This window comes from Penicillium crustosum, assembly GCF_028827405.1.
Source record: "Penicillium crustosum strain IBT 35664 chromosome Unknown utg000001l_segment0_segment0, whole genome shotgun sequence".
Taxonomy (NCBI): domain Eukaryota; kingdom Fungi; phylum Ascomycota; class Eurotiomycetes; order Eurotiales; family Aspergillaceae; genus Penicillium; species Penicillium crustosum.
In genome coordinates, this window is record NW_026623122.1 from 6,142,220 (window position 1) to 6,162,223 (window position 20,004).

The following is a 20,004-nucleotide window of genomic DNA, read 5'->3' on the forward strand; positions in this document are numbered from 1 at the left end:
CTCTTTTCCCACGTATAGGAGGCATGTTTTAGTATATAGAATAAGAAAACAGTGCGAAAATCTCTTCAAAACGCGTTAATATACAGCGCATATGCTAGCGTGTTTAGGACGCGCGAGATTTAATATACTAATACAGTAGGCGGTCTAGAATGGCGGTCAGATCCTAAGGTGGGACCCGAAGTACCCAAGGTCAAATACTCATGGAACACCACTGTACAACAATATACAAGTAGTTACGGAGTACGGAGTACGAAATACAACGTCCCACCTAGACAAGTAGTGAGATTCACGTCAACTCAGTCGGATAGTCGTTCCTTGGTATTATTATCACCGTCGATATCTGACTTCCCTACGGAGTATACTCCGTAGATCCTCCCCCCACAGAGTCTGCACCGAACAACCTACCGCCCCAACCTATTCAGTGATATTCTAAACAGTCAGGGTTGGATAGACCGAATACAACCAAAATCGAGAGAAGCTAGCCGTACTGCATTTTAGGGCCTGCGGATTTAGTTACATTACACGGGACAGGATCTAGCGAGGAATTCCATACTGGGCCGGGTCTAACGGCCCTTTTGATGGGCACTGATAGAGTTGAAATTTTTTTTTCCCATCGTTGTCATAATAACGTGTACGGAGTATGGAGTATGATACATGTTATATTCCGAAACAGATCATTTCTATCCGCGGAGTACTCCGTACGGAGTAATTATATTCAATTATGGACCTCTGGCATTTAGTACCGGGGAAGTCGGGCCATGAGAAGCTACTGCGTCAGCTCTGCATAGCCGATCCGTCTGACTAAAAATTCCTCGCCTCGTTTGCCCATAACGCAAATGACAAATGCCTATAACGATTCTTCATGATATTCCAGGTAATACTGCAAGTCTATGTACGGAGTACTTTAAACCCGGCATACTTCAACTCAGGGCTGCGGAATTCCTTGTGGCGCCGAAGAGCGTCTGCATAAATGATGCGCCCCTGGGTCGAGTTTGTATTTCTTATGTTTCACTGTTTCTTAATCGATACACTGTCGTGCTCGGTCCAAGCTTTGTCACAACTTCAACCCGCACTAAGCCATGTGTTGTAGGGGCTGGGAATTCTCAGGGCTCAATGCGAACAGTCCCTCACTGCGCAATAATCTACCCAATCAATGTAATAATGATGAAAGGCTCCGATGGAGACTTGGAAAGGCAATTCCACGTACGGAGTACTCCGTACTTCATAAGAAATTAGTCTATAGTTGCCTTATCCAAACCCCGATCCTTGAATCATCCCAGCCGCGAGCGTAGCTCCCCCAGCCCCCTCGAAGATCACACGGAATATATATTTGTACTACGTAAGATTCAGCGCTTTGATATTCTAAAAGGATTAATTATATTACCAAATCTCGATAGCACTCAACAGGCTCTTTCCTAACTGCTATTCCATACGGAGTACGGAGTACATATTACCATATCCCATTGTTTTCCGTGCTTGTACAGAGGGCTATTACAGATAACCCCGGAAGTATCCTTCCTCTACAATAATAGAATGTACACAGGCCCGATGGTTAATTTATATTGTAGGGACAATTATTTATACTTGGTAGGGGTCTCTCTCACATCCACGTGGAGATATACAAGTGTTCCCCTTATTCTAACTGAATCATGCTACTCTGTACATAAACTTGTAAAGTCCGCCTCGGCTCCGAGCGGCCCCTGTCAAAGCGGACAATAATGGTAGTACTCCGTACTTCGGGACTGTCTTTGCATTTGAACTATTGCCTTGATCGGAATTGGGGGGTTTATCATGTGAGTGGCTGCTAAACGGATCAAATGGTGTCAAATGGTATGGAATATTAGCTTTCTCATTTCTGCAACTACTTGTAGGCAACCAACCCACTGCCCTTTGCCCTTCGTTCATATTAGTGTGATACGGTCGCACTAGGATTAACCGAGGCCCTCCCCTTTCCATAGTCATAGCCCTAGGTCATAGACCAGGGACGTTTCTGTTATATTTTATGACTTTAAGTCTTCGCTATGGAGTATGGCCATATCTTGGGTTTCCCGTGTTGCTTTTGGAAAGGATATACCACACTTGATCTTAGTTATGATCTGCGTAGCAAATAACACTTGGATCGTTGCATAAAATACATACACATATGCCGATATGCTGCGGTAGACACAAGGATATACAAACAAATCCCGATGGTAGGTTTGTCCAGATCCCTGGGACGACTCAAATCTCGAGTGAAAAATGAAATAATATGATCTATCCCTTCGCTCTCGCTTTTCCCTTGAAATTGGACTTAGGAGTTGACCGCCAGTTCAATTATTGCACCGCCACGTGGAAGCGATGTTAGGTACATACAACATAGATCCCCAGCAAGCCACAAACCAGGCTAGGCCCCTCGAAACTTATGAAACAATTTGATTCTCTCACACGACTAACGAAATTAGGACGGGTCATAGTGACATCAGATTGATCCTAAAATACGGAGTATACATTTTATATCTTAGATAGTATATAGCCTTTAGTCCACAACAACGTATGCGACAACCAAAGGCTCGATCAAAATCTGACCGGAAAATGCGAACAACTCATGAAGTGAACAAAATAATTAATCAAAGTTCGCAATAATCTTTTTGAATTCTCAAATCCTCATTCGGCACGGGTGCCGGCGGATTTCAAACGATTCGAGCCACATTTTATCCACCTGCCCGATGCAGAATGTCAAAGGTACCGGCTTTGTACATTGTAGGCTGATTTTCTACTCTACGGATTATATAACTATAATATGCGAGATAACAGTTGAGTTCTCATGGAGGGCATGTTATTGAATCACGTGGAGTCTGTGTCTAATGAACTAACTGACATTAGGGGCGTATATCTAAATAGTACACTTTCGCCTATAAGACCCTTGTGTCCTTTCACTCATATGGATTACGGGATAGCTCTTTGTACTTGGGGGCTATTGAGCTTTTGTTACTTTCCGAACTAGGAACCCCGATATATGTACGGAGTAGTCTGAGGCTGGCGTCAAGATAATAAGGTGAACATTAACCAGGTAGTCACTTTTACTAGGTGATTCACACTAACCATACCCCAGGTAAATAATAGGGATATTGATGCGTTAGAATGATATGATTCTACTGCTACGCGCCGCATCAATCAGCACATTCCCTAGTTCAGTTGTCAAAGAGACCTCAGGCCCAAAATCATATATCCCACCTTCCATAAATGCTCACGACATTCAACCCACAGTAAACTATAAGCCAGAAGTAACCCCTAAAAGCTTCTTGACGGGAATATAAACAGAATCCCATTTTGATAGGGCAGCGCTATAGCTCCATGCCATTGTTGTTGTATATAAAATAGGCGGTAATTTTCTGCCGAAAAGGGAGGTTATAATGAACTGAATGAATTGATATATCGCCCTTCGGGGCATATGGTCAAAAGAAAATATACAGAGAAGATTAGCATGGCCCCTGCACTAAGGATGACACGCTCAATCAAAGAGAAGCTACCTATTTTTTTTTCCTTTCGAGATCCTTTATGGATCTCGGGATGTTACAGTGGTGTTCCATGAGTATTTGACCTTGGGTACTTCGGGTCCCACCTTAGGATCTGACCGCCATTCTAGACCGCCTACTGTATTAGTATATTAAATCTCGCGCGTCCTAAACACGCTAGCATATGCGCTGTATATTAACGCGTTTTGAAGAGATTTTCGCACTGTTTTCTTATTCTATATACTAAAACATGCCTCCTATACGTGGGAAAAGAGGCCCAGAGCTTGACTGTCTTACTAGAGCTAAGATCTGTGAACTGCATAGTACCAATGGTTGGGGTGCAACAACTATAAAAAAGAAGCGATTTCCAGATATTCCACGCTCAACTATTCAGTATACTCTTACTCAAGAGTCAAAGCGTCAAAAGCAACAGTCTTTAGCACGCTCAGGGGGGCCAAGGAAGCTTACTGAAGACGACCGTGACCATATATATGAGACTATACAACAAAACCCGTCAATCTTAGTCGCAGACCTACTCGCAGAGGTCGATTATAAGGTTAAACGTACCTCAATTTGGCGGCTGACCCATGAAATGGGCCTTCGAAAGTGGCGGAAAATGCAACGGCCTACTTTAACACCTCTATCTGCTGAAAAACGCCTTACTTAGGCGCGAAGATATGAGCACTTCACTTCTGAGGATTGGGCCCGTGTGTATTGGTCTGATGAGTGTACTATTGAACGTGGTATCGGTCAGCGTCGAGAATGGACATTTACCCGTCCAAAGGACCAGCTTTGGGAGCACGAAGAAGAGGGCCATCAAGTCCAAATGATACCAACCCGTGGAAAACAGATTAAACAGATGTTTTGGGCTGCCTTTTCTGGTCTTCCGCGACGCTCTGGTTTAATTCCATTATTTGGTGATCCTCAGTCTCGCCGCGGTGGTGTTTCATCTCGGACTATTGAAGAGCTTTACCGGCGTGTTCTTCCAACACTTCTTAATAGTATTGATCAAGATGCTATTTTTCAACAAGATAACGCACCGGTACACACTGCCTATATCATTCAGGGGACTCTTAATGAGCTTGGATGTGATATTATGGAGTGGCCTCCCTATTCGCCCGATTTGAATCCAATTGAGAACCTATGGGCGCTCCTAAAGGCCGAAATACTGAAGCGACACCCTGAGCTAATACAGCTCCCAAATAACGAAACTACGCTTGATCTACTAGTCGACGCTGCCCAGGAAGCTTGGGAGGGGCTAGATATTGAGATGTTTAAGCATCTATCTGATACTATGCCTCATAGAGTTGCTGATGTTATTAAATATGAAGGTTGGCATACTAGCTATTAAATTGGATTGAATTTTCGAGGTTTCTGTCTGGCAATATTAAAAGTGGGCCTACAAAGTGGGCCCACGGCCGAAGTACCCAAGGTCAAATACTCATGGAACACCACTGTATATGGTATGGGTCTTTCTATACTGTTGTGATTGGTCCTACGCAATAAGGAAGTCACGTGTGAGTATCCAGTCGATGGTTCGAATCGGCCAATCATGGAGTATTATTATCTCTACTGTGATTGGTTCAGACACCTTGAACAATCTAGAGTCGCAACATCAACTCCCATAACGACTGCCCTTCCTATGGATCTTCTATTAGTTTTACCTGGCTTTGTAACAAAACCCTTCACACACATTCTTCCTCCCCTTGAACGAGCGAAAGTCACCACTGTTGATGTGATCACACTCGACTCCCTCGAGATCGCGAAACGTGCTCGTGTACCTCCCGCAGATGTTCGCCGGCTCTCCTCTTCCATTGTTGAGGCATTGCACACCGATGTTGGCTTCGATAAGCCACAGACAAACATAGGGGCCAGCGATGGACCCAGCTCTAGTATAAACCCCGATGTGGCGAGCAGAACAATCAGCTCGACGAAGCGCGCGTCACAATGGAACACTATAAGCACTCTTGACCCCGCGATGGATGCACTCCTAGGAGGCGGAATTCCAACCGGGTATGTCACAGAAGTTACGGGCGAGAGGTATGTTAGAGGTGTTCATCTTCATCCAAGTCTTATCAACCGGACAGGCAGGTCAATCTGACATGTGGATCAATGTCCAGTGGAAGCGGGAAGACCCAGTTCCTTCTAAGCCTCTGTCTAGCTGTCCAGCTACCAAAACCACAGGGGCTACGACGGCGTGCCATATACATATCGACAGAGCACCCGCTATCTACTCCACGACTTTCACAGCTCCTAGAATGTCATCCTGTTCTCTCAACACTTCCCCCGAGCAGGCGCCCTCGCTGGAGGATATACTGTCCATCAACGCCATGGACCTGGAGACACAGGACCACATCTTAAATTTCCATCTTCCCGTTGCAATCGAACGTTATGATATCGGCCTGGTCATCATCGATTCAATAACATCCAATTACCGCGCTGAATACACATCAAACAGCATCCAAGCCCTCGCCAAACGATCATCCCAGCTGGCAAAACTGGGCCATCTACTGCGCAACCTCGCCGTAAAGGAAGACATCGCCATCGTACTCGCAAACCAAGTCTCCGACCGTTTCGAATCTATAAAAAGCAACGAGCCAACCCCACGGACAGGGTTTCCGCTCATGTCCAGTCAAACAGCAGATCATGGATCCGGCCCTGCCTCTCCCTTCCCAAAATCCCGAACTGAACAGTTAGCCATTAGAAATAGCCAGCAGCCACCATCCTCTTCTCCTGCTATCTCCTCATCACCATATCACGCACCAAACGATAAAAACTTCGACGGCTCGTACCTGATCGCCCCTCGAGTACGCAGCATGTTGAACGTGGCTCACCAGGAGCGCTTTTACTCCGGCTGGGGGGATGGCGCGTACCCCGAGAATGGATCTCCGAAGAACCCGGCACTGGGATTCGTCTGGACAACGCAAATCGCCTGTCGAATCGCGCTGAAAAAGGAAGAATCACATTCTGTGGGTGTTTCAATGGGGGATAATCCATATCTAGCGTCCACACAGGAAGCAGCTCAGTTCCAGAATGGGGGAAATGCGGACGCCCATCGAGACCCGGACTCGATAGCTATGCCTGCACCTTATCTCAAGAACCGAGTCTCTGACTCGCAGAACCAACAGCCTGCTTTGGGTTCGGAATCCATTACTCGGAGGACCATGAAACTTGTGTTTGCGCCGTGGACGGCTGGCCCAAAAGATACACCACGAAAGGGCCAATCAGGTAGACGAAGTGGCGAGGTAGAGTTTGAAATTTGGAAGGGTGGCCTGAGAAGTACGAGTCATGGTGAATGATTTGTCTGATGTCATACATAACCGACTTCATTCTTATCTGTCAAAGCTACAGTCCATCTTGGAAAGTCTTGATTGTGATATATACCCCGGATAGTTTAATGTGCTATGTTGGCACGTGTTCATTTCAGACTAGAACAGCGACAGGATTATGATATACCCAACAGCGATTTTGAGATTTTTCTCTATGAACCATTACTCTATGATATAAACATCCAAGCAACAGCCAAATATTCTAAATACTAAATGTCTCGTGGTAAGTGCTGGGCTTGAGGGCATCGTTGGAAGACTAGCGGAGGTATGTGTTCTACAATGTCTTACATGTGATTATCCTGTGCTAGGAGGGTGGAAGGGGTTGAACAAAACACAAAGAAAGAATTCGTGTGACCCAAAGCTGTTGTTCCACATTGCGTTGATCCATCTAGGGCTATAAACTTGGATTTGGTGGGAGTTTTGGCTGGCACTGCTGTATATATTCAACCAGTTATATCTTCTATCTTGTCTATTACATTTCTCTTGACTCGACTAGGGGGTACTTAACTATAATATCTCGAGGAACAGAGTGGGAACCTGAAGTGGAATATCACTCCAATATGACTACATATATCACATTTCAAATTATCAATCATTTGCTCGGAATTTCTTTCTATATGCGTAAGTAGGCAAGGAAGAGATAGGAACAGGAAGAACACGCTTCAAATTAACCACAATCATATATATGGACATCTCTCTAAATTAACAGCGACCATCTCTTTCTCCCCTTTTCATCAGGTTCCTTTCTTTCTTTCCCCTAACATCCTTCCAAGATGCTCAAACACTCAAACACTCAAAGAAACAAGATGATGTATCCAAGGATCTAAGGTAAAGAGATGCAATGTGAAGATGCAAGACAACGACAGCCATGAGAAAGCTTGAGCGTCAAGACAAGAAAAAGAAAAGCATCAAATTTGATCTATGACTCCCACTCAATCTCTCAAAGAAAAAATCGGGTTGACCTTGTGTATATCCACGCAAAGTATACAAGATAAGACAACAAAGCTCGAATCAAATCAGAACAATGCAAGAGGGAAAAAAAACAAACATGATCAGAACCAAACCGAAATCAGCACTCAAGGGTTCGACATCTATTGAGCCTTGGCGGCCATCTTGGCAGGAGGAACACCGATGCCGTTGGTGTTGCGGTAGAACATAACGCCCTGGCTCTCACCAGTGGCACCTTCAGTGGGCTCAACCCAGTGGCAGACGCGGGCAGAGGTCCACATGGCCTTGAAGAAACCAGTCCAGCCGGTGTGAGCCTCGGAGCGGTAGTGGTTGCCCATAACACCCTTGATGGCATCGCTGGCCTCGTCGGCGTTGTAGAAAGGGATGTTGCTGACGTAGTGGTGCAGCACGTGGGTCTCGATGATACCGTGGAAGATATGGCGGCCGACAAAGCCGAAGTCACGGTCAATGGTGGCGGCAGCACCGCGGGCGAAGTTCCACACTTCAGGCTGGTAGTGAGGGAGGGTAGGGTCGGTGTGCTGGAGGAAGGTAATGGCAACTGCGAGGATTGTTAGCAAAATGGACCAAAAAAAGTGATATTTCTTCCGTCTGAAAACTTACCGAGCCAGTGGTTCACCCACAGGTACGGGAGACCGTACCAGACGAGCAGGTTCAACCAGCCGTAGTTGGTGCCGATGTAGTACAGGCCAGTGCCAACGATGAGGAGACCAAGGTCACTCAGGACAATCAGCTTGGCGTCCTTGGCCTCGTACAGAGGGCTGGAGGGGTTGAAGTGGTTGACACCGCCGAACCAGCCGTTCTGCTTGCCCACACCGCGGCCCTCGGGCTGCTTGGAGTGGTTGTTGTGACCAGTGACGTTGTTGAGGAGGTACATAGGCCAGCCGAAGAGCTGCTGGGCCAGGAGGTTGCCGGCAGTCAGGATGGGAGTCTCCTCGCACAGCTCGCCGAGCTCGTGGAGGGTCTTGCCGACGCGGGTGGCGTACTGTTCACGGGTCTTGGGGACGAAGACCATATCGCGGGCCAGGTTACCGGTGGCCTTGTGGTGCTTGCCGTGGGAGATCTTCCAGGAGAAGTAGGGGACGAGCAGGAGAGAGTGGCAGATCCAGCCAACGGTGTCGTTCAGGACCTTGGAGGGGGAGAAGGCTTGGTGACCACACTCGTGGGCCAGAACCCACACGCCGGTGCCGACGAGACCCTGCACGATGGTGTACAGGGTCCAGAGGGCCACGCGAGCCGGCAGGAAGGGGACAGTCTCGGGGGTGACATAGTTGTGGAAAAGGTAGAAGACGGATCCCAGAAGGGCCATGTCACGGAAGACATAGTACAAACTGGTGGCGGCGGAGCGGTGGAAGCAGTGAGCGGGAATAGCATCGCGGATCTGCTTGATCGTATAATCTGGGATCTTGAACTCGTTGCCATAGGTATCAAGCATCTTGCTGGCCTCCTGGTCCGAAGCCATGGAGGAAAGGGAGGTAGAGGAGGGGGACTGGCGAGGGCTGTCAAAGGGCGAGGCCGAGATAGAGCTAGTCGCCGAGGACTCTGTAGCGGGGTTGCGATTGAGCGCAACGCGCTTGGGGATTGCGGTAGACGACATGTTGGGTGTTGAGGCTGACGGTGTATAACTCTGTGAAGTCACGGCGGATATACTCTCAAAGTAATCCCTGTTCTATTGAAATGAAACGAAAGACACGGGGTTCAGAACAACAACAACCTGGCATCGAGTTAGTTGGGATTCTCCGAGGTGTGCAGTCACAAGGAAAGGACTACTAACAATAATTTGAGTTTGTTGCACAAGGGTTGAAGCAGATCGAAGCAAATGCCCCGTTCTGAAGAAGAGCCAACGAGAAAGCAGGCAATTGACTAGCACAAAGCACAAAAAGAAAGAAAAGACAGAGAAGGGAACAGCCCTCTTTCAAAAAGGAAACAGAAAAGGAAAATTGCAATTAAAATTGCAATTGAAATTGAAAAAAAAGAAGAAAAAAGAAAAAAAACAATCCCATGGGACCGTGAGTAATTTGCATACCGCCACTATCACCCCCATAGTCTAATCCAACCGTATGGTGTTTTGAAAATTACCAATTTAGAGATCCACCTCCTTTCGCCTTCGACAGCTGAATTTTCGCATGAACTGTCTAGAATAAGTCACAATAGGGCTGATCTTTTCTCACATGCTATCCATGGATATATTATTTGCCTATCTCATTGGTACAATATATGTCGGTTGCACGAAGTACTCCATACTTTCCATACTCTTTTCCCAAGTTCTTCATAGCCACCGCCTTTCCACCGGCTAATCCCGTTCGCCCCAACACTTTTTTGCAAATTACATGTTGTTAGAGTGACAGTGGTCTGATGATGTGATCTAGACTCTATCTAGACGCTATCTGGGTACAACATATGTATTCCCCTCCTCTGATAGCCATCATTTTCACATGCTGAGAATACGGTGAAGGCGTTCTTAGCTGCATGTGGATAGATCGAAGCGATCAACTTACCTCGGCGGATCGTTTTCGTTCGTAAATGGAGTACGAGTACAGCGTAGACGGCCATGGATTGGTCTGGAAATCTCCCACCGAATCTAATATGCAACATCATGTGGCAAATTGATTTTGCTTTTTGGTGTTGGTTTGCGCAATTGGATACTCCGTACGAAGTATACGCAGACCCCGAAAACCCCCGGCATTATGCGATTATTTCTTTCTGTAAGTCAACATCAACATGGAAACCCCGAGAGCTGGAGATGGCTCGGCAGTGGCATGCGCAAGGGACATGTGATCCACTTTTTGTCTTTCAGGATTTCTTCTTGGCCTTCCGGATGTAGTTCGGTGTTGGTACGGGCCTCAACATTTATTTGTATACTGTATTCACCTATGTTGTCTCGACTCGACTTGAAATGAAGCTCAAGAGAGTACAGAGTGATCTATAAATACAATGGAATATTTTACAAAGTGATACATAGCAAACACATTGAAAATAAAAGAGAAAAGATAAAAATACCGACCGTAGTATAAAAATGCCTCTACCCGCTTGTTGGGACCCTTTGGGGTTTTGTTGGGGCCCCACTCCCCCTTTTTGAAAAATACACAAACGTTAATTTTTACTTTCAGATGTTTAATTCTTTAGTTCCCCCTGGGGGCCCTATCACCCGTGGACACCTTGCCACCTTAGATAAGATCTGATGCGGGACCTCGGTGCCGATTTCGGAATTTTCTATATTCTAGGGTTGTACCGGAGTTATTAAAAATGGAACTTCTCTATAGGTTATTTGAAAATATCTTAATCATGAAACCTTACAATAGAAGGTGAAAAAAGAACATATGTGGGGGTGCGATAAGCGACCTCGAAGAAACATCGAGTTCAGCTAAGAGATGGAGCTAATCCATACTAGTGCCTACTAGCCTATATCGGGCCAAGTGCCAGCGGGAGCCCCAGCCGAAGCCACTCAAATCCCTACATATAGTCAAACCCCGTTGAAATCGAAGGAGAGCAAATCCCTTGGGTTGCGAAGCGTTTTTTTAAAGTGGTGAGAGTATCGGCATTCCGGGCTATGTACAGTGCAATACTGTTCTCCAAAGTGATCGAGGTTTTGCAGAAAGGTGGGGTCGATTTAACGGGGTTTGGCTGCATTCCCGAGGTCTATACAGCAATCTACACACAACGTAGTACAATTGAAAGGTTCATGATTCGTAGAACTACATACAAACAAGCACCCCCAGCGAGCCTATATATGACTCATTATACATACAATCATCCACCCCACACAGGTTCATCAAATTAACGAACCTCCTGCGTCCGTCGCTCCGAATCAACGAGCCAAGATCCCCCACCAGCAGCATGATTACCGCCAGCGGCACTAAGACTAACAGTAGTCTTCTTCAAATCGGGGAGGACAAGAACAGTCTCGCCATGGTTACGGTAGTCAACCTCACAAGGGATCGAGCGACGAGCTGGTGCCATGGAACCAGTGGGATCAGCCGCAGGCGCCGACGTCGGGGGCTGAGGTGCCGATGGGAGGAAGGTACGGATCTCAATACCAGGAAGAAGGAGGTGGCCCGGTTTCTGGGGAAGTAGTAGGACAGTGAAGCGGGTGGATTCGCCGTCGCGGGCGAGGAAGTTGCCCCGACGGCGGCCACCTATTTGCCACTGGTCTGGATTGGCGTGAATCTCGTAAGAGCATTCGAGGGGTTGGTCGGCATTTTCGCGGGTCGCTGGGGAACACCAGCGTCGCGTGTGGCGGAGACATAGCTCAGCGGTGATCATCTGGCCTACGGCGGCGTGGGTGGATGGCCCCGGGTCGGTGGTGGGCTTGGGCTGGAGCTGGAGGTCGGCTGTATGCACGACTTGGATCTCGGGGACGTCAACGGGAATGATGATGCGACGGGTTGGGATGGCAGGCTGTGCGGGGAGGGGGATGGTGGGGTTGTTCTGTTTCATATGTGAGTAAAATAGTTTGTTGGAAACGCTCGAGTGGGTGTTTACCTTGTGCCACTCTTGGAGCCACTGTCGCACATCCTCGCCTGGTAGTTTCAAAGCTCCGAGCAGATCGTCCCATCGCACAGTCTGATAGGGCAGCATGTTTACCTCTCGAATGAGCCCAATGGCTTCCATGTCATTCGTGGACAGCTGCGCGCGGAAACTGCTCACAATGTGAGATGTGAGCAGCCATGCGTACTGACGGAATGGACTGGAGCCAATGGAAGCAGCGAATTGCTTTTCAACTGCATCAAGACACTCATCATCGACACATGTGAAGTCAACACTGAGTTGTAGACTCCGCGGCGTTGATGCAGCGACGTTGCCTTCATTATGGCGAATTTTGTAAAGCAGGGACGCGGGCTGCTTGGGGAAGACATCAAGGGCGACGGGGCCGGTGATGTTAGATTGCACGTTGTAGATGTCTGAGCTGGGCAGACTGCAGTTCATGATACGAAGCGGAATCAACATGGCCGGACTGATGGTGAAACGCGAGAATAGTAGTTCATCCTTGAAAATATCCTGCACGTTGACCGATATCGGTAGAGTTGAAACGACATTGAATGATGCCGAGGAAGCGAATCGACCTTGCTCAGTCTCATATCCGATTTCTGCTCGCGCTGAGAGGGTCGAAAACGCCTCCTCCACAGTGTAGGGTATACGTAGTCGAACGAACGACCGCGCCGGCAAGTGCGTGAATTCGATGATGCCCGAATCGTGGCTGGCATCCACCTCAATCTTGCCATCCACGACCTCTGTTTCTGCAAGGCGAAGCCGCAGGCCCGCAGTAGCTGGCCGGACGCGAATCGTACCACTCTTGATATCATTTCGTCCGCTATCAAGCTCCAGTTCCAGCGTCCGCATGGCCTGGAGGTTAATAAGGTGCGGTGACACAATCTTCGCCTGCAGGGCTTCGGCCGGAGGATAGCAATAGATGTAAGGCTGGTGGTCGGTTTCCTCCGAGTCTCCTGTTTCCCGGAAGCCAACTGGAAGGGTGGGGTCGTGCCCGCCATGGAAGTTAAAGACAAGGTTGCCAGCTCTCATCTCGAGTCGGTCAATGAAATACTTGCCTTGAAGTGTGGTCTGCAGAAGGGTTAGTTACTGGTAGCGAAAGTTATCCTTCGAGTACTTACTGAGCAGTCAATCAGAATCTGTGTTGACGATGATTTCACCACAAACTTGGCTGGGCTCTCGATCCAGTGCTCAGAATTCTGAGCGCTGTTAGCGCTGACCAGCCGAATCTTGAGACTGCTAATCTCAATCTGCTGGCCCAGAAGGAAACGCAAAGACAATTGTATCTGGAATCCATCCTTGTTGTCGTACAGACGAATGGCTGGATCGACGCGGAATTCGGCAAAGAAATCTGTCAAGGAAGCAGGAATATCCTTTTGGAGGGCACTAGATGTTTCAAACAAATCGCGGACATGCCCTTCTAACATTTCCTGCTCAGTAGAAGGGATTGAGCCAGCCACGGACCTTTGCCTGACTGATAATTGCGCCTGCGCATATGTAGCAAATTTGGAAAGCAATCGTATCATCATCCGAACGTAATCCTCGTTCCGTTTGAGCTCCTTCAAGCATCGTGCGTGGAGTTCCAACATGCTTCCTTCCAGAACAATCCAGTACTTAGAACCGTAGAAGGGAGCCATCCGATGGAAATAGGAAGCAGCAGACTCGTAGTCTTTCCGGCGGTATCGTAAAATAGCGATTTCAGCCAGGGCCTGTTCAACAGAGTTGACACGGTTGGCTGCCATATGATGGCGAATCATACGGTCTGTGAGGTCTTCATAGAGAAACAGGAAGGCGTCTTTTGACTTTAATGCAGCCCTAAGGCCAGAAAGCTCGATACCTACGAGCGACGATTCCTTTTTCTTATTAGATGCCTGCGACTCTTCAGTCTCATCGCCGTCCAGTGAGATCTCCGACAGGTCACTTTCCCCAGAACGATGGCGATCATCAAAGAGAAGACCGAGATTGTTCCAACTCTCAGCCCAGCCCCGTCTGCTAGCAATCTCCTCGAGGGAACGCCGAGCTAGAAGAAGCAACTCCGCCCTCCCGGATGATAGCTGTTCAGAACCAGTTTTCTGAGTGGGAATAGGCATGGGCTTAGGGTGTTCCATAGTGGATCGCCGCTGCATCAACGCCACACTATCAGAGATATCCTGGGTCACTGGCCGGGGAGGTCGGGCTCCAGATGAGCCCATGAGGGAACTAGAGCGGCGGGGCACATCGGCACGGGAATCTGCCATCGCGGCAGCAGCAGCTTCACTCGATTGTGCAACTGCATGAAGAGAGGATTCTGGGAGCATGAGGGTCGGAGTAGAGGTTTGACCCAGGATCTGGAAAGCTGCTGAAAATGTCCACGAGGAGACCAGGTTGTTGATAATATCTGTATTGTCATCATGAACTACCTCCGCGAGACCGCATTCGAGATCATAGCGAAGGGTACGTGCAGCTAAACCGATAAATTCTGTTGCTCTGGCGCAAATCTCAGCTAGTAGAATGAGGTTTTCGGGCTTCTTGCCTGATTTCGCCGCCTTGCTGTCTGCTACAGGTTCGCTACCAGCCAGTGATGGAGCTCTCGCGGCTCGGAGTAGTAGAGTCAGTTGACGAGAGAAGATGTATGTGCGGAAATCGAAGATGGAGATATCGCTTCCCAGGATCATTTCCCGGTAGGGCATCTTGTTGGCATTAAATGGGAAATCCTCCGGCTGAAGCTCCGAAAAGAGAACCTCGTCATCACTGTCGCTGTCATCGGAAGCTCCAATCTCCAATGCCTTTTTGGCCATCTCAGCCCAGTTTTTACTGGTGATAGAGAGCGCACCACTGTGTTGATCACCGCTCCCATCGAGCTGCTCTCGAATGGCCGCATCCAACCCAACGGCTAACTCATCGTATCCAGCCAGCGCATCTTCGAAAAGGCCCACATTCTCGAACCCCCTAGCAAGACCTTCCTTGAGGATGAAGAACGTGCAGAAGTTCCAGCCAGGCAAACTGCGCTGAGAATCTTTCTCCTTTATGTCATCCTCATATTGAGCCACACGCAAATCAAACGAGGCTAGAATCCCGTTCTTCATTTTATCAATCAAATCCTCCAATTGCTCTGCCAATTCAGGGGACTTGGTCCCCTGCTTCGGAAGACGCAATTGCGCCACACGATCCACGGCAGATTTGGATGACCCGTTGAAGTCAGCCTTTGCCTTTTCCAGTACTGTAGTTGAACTACGGCCCCATTTGGAGGTGGGTGTGGCCGCCTTGTCCGCAGCGTCACCATCCGGTACCACATGCAGGATAAGCCACTCGAACGCATCGTGCTTTTCCTGACTAGTAGTCGCGGACTGCGAGCTTTGGGGAGACGCGTTGGCCTTGATCCATTCGCGAAGGTTCCGTCGGGCCGTCGCCTTGTATGTTTCGTTGTCGTCGCATCGGAGGAGGTAGACTTTCAGGTATGGGGTTTGACGTAGACCGGGTATTTGATGTCTGCGATGGGCAACTGTACCATGAACAGTATCGCTCGATGACTTGCGTTCGTTTGATTCTTGCGCAGGTGTGAAGCCGATGCGGAGCGACTCAATTGACCGCACGGGGCGGGTTGGGGATTTCCAGTGGAGATTTTTTAGGGGGAGCTTTGATTCAATCACGGGCTGTATGAGCGGAAACAAGCCCGAAGGATCTGTGTATTCCACTGTATTTTATGGTCAGCGCAAGCTTCATTCATCTTGATCACGTTGGTCGTACCCGTTACATTGCTTGAAGCCTGCGAAGGATCCATGATTTCCCGGTCGCAATACGGGAAGTGGCCAATTGACTTCAGGACATCTCAGAATTCAAGGTGCATAGGAGCTTTCATGCGCCTGGAAGTTAAGGGGAAAAGTCGCGGGGTGAAGGGAGACATGCTGTCAACAGCGGCCACGCACGGCCTCGTTCTTTTCCATTTTAGTGCATACCCCTCGCTGCTTTTAGGATTTGGGTCTACAATTGACCATTTCTTTGTTTTACGAGTAATCTGTTATAGTCTTATGTGTTCAGATAAATATACATATTTATTTCGAGTTTATGTGTAATTAAATATATATACTTTTGTTCTTATCTAAACATCTATCTCAACTCAACAGAAAACTTCATCCCAGCATGTTCTCAGATCTATACCCGATGACCTCACACCTCAACCTCAAACACCTTTGCTAGCACAGCACCACCAACCAAAACAACCCCCTACCAGTATAGGCAGTCCAATCTGGCCTGCCACAGAAAAAGGAACCAGGACCTGGTTTTCTGGCCTCACCACCTGTGGGTAGAAGAACCCAGTTGAGGTGAAACCTAGCCATGCCATAGACCAGGTTAGGCCAAGAGCCCTTTGCCACAGCGGTTTAGGGAGTTTTTGGCTTTGTCCATTAGACTTCGAAAAATATTTCCAAAGTGCTTTTATGACGTCTTCAATCATGAGGCCTAGAGGTGCCGTGACGAAGAATAACATGGCGCCAGATTCCTGTGGTGGGATCCCCTGCACAATATCGAGGATAAGATGCAACCCGCCTGAGCAGAAGAAAACAACAAAAACATTCATGTACCGCTGCACGAAGGACCTTGGCGTTAGACCCAATATATCTTGTGTGATGAAAGCGCTGACAGAGGTCAGGGGGTTTTGCAGCAATTGGTGCCAGAATTTCCTACGAGATCGATGTCAGTATAATACCCCGTCTCCAAATAATTTGCCGTGAATAAGCTTACCCCCAGAAGCCCCGTACTGTATCGGCATCCAGCGCCCTTCCGTACAATGGAGGACAATTTTCAGGCGTGTCGAGTCCAAGTCCCACAAGGATGATCGAAAAGACACGATGGTGGAAATCGATGAGAATTCGGCTCACCACAAATCCAGCCATGATGTTTGAGATGATACGTTCAATCCATTGTTCGGTTGAGATATCCCATTGAGGCACTGGCGGCAACATCCCAATTTTCTCTTGCTCCAATGCCTGTTGCAACCCAAGAGTGGCAAAGACATCCAAAGCTAGATATTGCCAAACAACAATGGCTGTTTGGCGAACCAAAAACCGACCACGAGGAGGCGTGTTCATATTACGTCGTTTATAATATGCTGGCTGTGGAGGGGCGTTTTTAATCTTCCAGGGAGTGTTGATCCCACGAGGGTCAGTAAAGAACCGAGTTGCGGCATAAATTCGAGCTACAAAGCCCTGGCTATCCCCAAAAGGCAAATCATTGCTATCCTTGGGGTTGATGAGGAGCAAGTTTAGGCATTGGAAGGCGATGGTTATGAATAAGCGACCGCATTCACACCATACGAATCCTGGGCCTAGCGCTGTGGCCACCGGTATAGCTCGATATACAATGAAGATAGAGCATGGAATTGACAGATACCGAAGAATAGATTGTTTTGGAGTTGCGATTAGGAGAGTTGCGGGTATAAGGCATTGGGCGGCATAGAGAAATAGAATTTTCAGAATGTTGGAAGAGGTTAACATAGTTCGCCTATCCCCGAGCAAAAGGGGAAACGCCTCCTTAATTTGGGTTGATATTGTTGAAGATATGATTTTGTTTAAAAAAAGGGGCGATCGTTTCTTATTTTTTCATGATTTGCATAGAAATCCCAGTATTGGGCTGCGTGGGCCCCTTACGGCGAGCGATAAATACGAGACGGCAAAATAGATCTACGCTTCTATATTATTCATATTCACGGCTCCTCGATATAAAATTGATGCTTTATTAATACACAAGGGTTCCTTGTTAATTATTCTCCAGCGCATACATGTTCCGATCTATAACTATATATGTAGTGATCTCCAGGGCTGTCTCCGTGATGACTAGTGGAAATGATAAGGGATTCACTAATAATATATACCCCGCTCTTGGTTCATTCTTGAAAGGAAATCAAATGCTTAGACTTGCCCCATTGAGATAGTATTCTATGGCATGATATAGCAGCTGATTTGATAACATATCTATCAAAAAGTTACTATTAAACGGACAATCCAGAACGCACTCGGGATTTCCCCGCTCATATACAACCATAGTATATAACCGACGTGCGTAATATCCAAGGACTTTTGAACCATCACGCCATATCAAAAATGGACTCAGCTCTTCGCGATGCCGTGACTCGATTTATCGAGCGCCATCCTGAATCCCAACGCCTGCATAAGCTATCTCTCGAAAGCCTACCGGGAGGAAATACCCGCACGTTGCTGCACACAGCACCATTCCCAGTTTTCATGCGCAAGGGCGAAGGTTCCGAATTATGGGATGAGGATGGAAACAAGTAAATACATCAATACATCAATACGGCCCTCGAGAGCGTCTCAACTAACAATTCTTTCCAGGTATTTTGATCTAGTCGGCGAACTATCCGCAGGTTTATATGGTCATTCTAACCCGACGCTGCAAAAGGTATTGACAGAAACCATCCAGAATGTCGGATTAAATCTGGGAGCGACAAATGTCTACGAGCAGCGATATGCATCGTTGCTGTGTGAGCGGTTTAGTCTCGAACGGGTCCGGTTTACAAACTCCGGAACAGAAGCAAACATCCACTGTCTTGCTGCAGCCAGGAAATTCACCGGCCGTCGTAAGATCATCGTCTTCCGCGGAGCTTATCATGGTAGCGTGCTGTCCTTTGGGGGTAACATCGCGGAAAACAACATTGACCAGGCGGATTGGGTACTACTACAATACAACGATTCCAAAGGTGTCCAGGAAGCGTTTTCCCAAAACAATGACATTGCTGCTGTCATTCTAGAGGGGATCCAGGGGGCTGGCGGGTTCATTTCTGGATCGCCCGAGTTCCTACGAACAATCCGCGAAGAGAGCGAGAAAGCGGGCGCGTTGACGATTCTGGATGAGGTGATGACATCCCGGTTGGCACCGGGAGGATTGAAAGAGTTGTTCGGGATCAAACCAGATCTCATCACTTTGGGCAAGTATCTAGGTGGAGGCTTGCCATTCGGGGCTTTCGGTGGCCGACAAGATATCATGGATGTTTTCAACCCTCTCACGCCCGGGGCTTTAGTACACTCTGGCACATTCCAGAATAACACATTGATGCTGCACTCTGGATATGCGGGACTCTCTGAAGTTTATACAGCTGAGGTTGCTCAATCATTCAATGCCCAAGGCGATGACTTGCGTCAGCGCTTGAAACAGGTCTTTGCGGGATCCAAGTTCTGTGTTACTGGCCATGGTTCTCTTATGTGCGTTCACGCCACTGAGACAGGACTTCGCGCGGAGCAGATCACTTGTCGAGACGATGTTGCTGCGGTTGAGGCTACAGATCTCAAGCAGCTTTTCTGGGTGGAAATGGTGAATGCAGGGTTCTGGGTGCAGAGTCGAGGAACAATCACCTTGAACATCGCTATGTCTACCACGGATCTCGATGCGTTTGTTGAAGCTGTCGAGGAGTTTTGCAAGAGGTATAGGCCCTTGGTTGTAGTTTAGTACATTATATGCATGGTATCTTGATACTGGGCCTAAAAAGGTACAAATGAAGAAAGCAGATATTCCAAGAATTCTATTCGGATGTGGTCCATGGAGATGTGGAACACAATGCATATGCACATTAGGCATGTAGGTATAGCACTGCATACCTGAGTGGCGGACCGATTCTCAATGTAACTGCAACAGCAACGGCTTAGAGACAATCGTCATAATATTGAAGTTAGAAAATTACATGGAAGGACAGTAAGACTCAATCATGCGGATTCTAGATAGATAGTCATGCCGCGTCA

General features: G+C 47.8%; 5 protein-coding genes across 5 annotated transcripts; 2 read left to right on the forward strand and 3 right to left on the reverse strand.

The window, feature by feature from the left end:
• Positions 1–5,100: 5,100 nt before the first annotated feature.
• Positions 5,101–6,793, forward strand: N7487_002315 (putative DNA repair protein (Rad57); the record flags this gene model as incomplete). The annotated part of the gene is made up of 2 exons (XM_056870062.1): positions 5,101–5,538; positions 5,582–6,793. Coding segments are annotated over 2 exons (1,650 nt in total), but the record flags the coding sequence as incomplete, so codon positions are not given.
• A 1,121-nt stretch (positions 6,794–7,914) lies between these two features.
• Positions 7,915–9,386, reverse strand: N7487_002316 (oleate delta-12 desaturase odeA; the record flags this gene model as incomplete). The annotated part of the gene is made up of 2 exons (XM_056870063.1): positions 7,915–8,330; positions 8,393–9,386. 2 exons carry the CDS (start codon positions 9,384–9,386, stop codon positions 7,915–7,917), a joined length of 1,410 nt encoding a protein of 469 aa, XP_056734847.1.
• A 2,180-nt stretch (positions 9,387–11,566) lies between these two features.
• N7487_002317 (putative TMEM1 family protein) lies at positions 11,567–16,037 on the reverse strand (the record flags this gene model as incomplete). The annotated part of the gene is made up of 4 exons (XM_056870064.1): positions 11,567–12,217; positions 12,272–13,348; positions 13,399–15,950; positions 16,004–16,037. The coding sequence occupies 4 exons, from the start codon at positions 16,035–16,037 to the stop codon at positions 11,567–11,569; spliced, it is 4,314 nt and encodes a 1,437-aa protein (XP_056734848.1).
• Positions 16,038–16,436: 399 nt separating this feature from the next.
• Positions 16,437–17,343, reverse strand: N7487_002318 (wax synthase family protein; the record flags this gene model as incomplete). Its single annotated transcript, XM_056870065.1, has 2 exons — positions 16,437–16,935; positions 16,997–17,343. The coding sequence occupies 2 exons, from the start codon at positions 17,341–17,343 to the stop codon at positions 16,437–16,439; spliced, it is 846 nt and encodes a 281-aa protein (XP_056734849.1).
• A 1,011-nt stretch (positions 17,344–18,354) lies between these two features.
• N7487_002319 (aspartate aminotransferase family protein) lies at positions 18,355–19,714 on the forward strand (the record flags this gene model as incomplete). Its single annotated transcript, XM_056870066.1, has 2 exons — positions 18,355–18,542; positions 18,604–19,714. 2 exons carry the CDS (start codon positions 18,355–18,357, stop codon positions 19,712–19,714), a joined length of 1,299 nt encoding a protein of 432 aa, XP_056734850.1.
• Between the last annotated feature and the right edge of the window lie 290 nt (positions 19,715–20,004).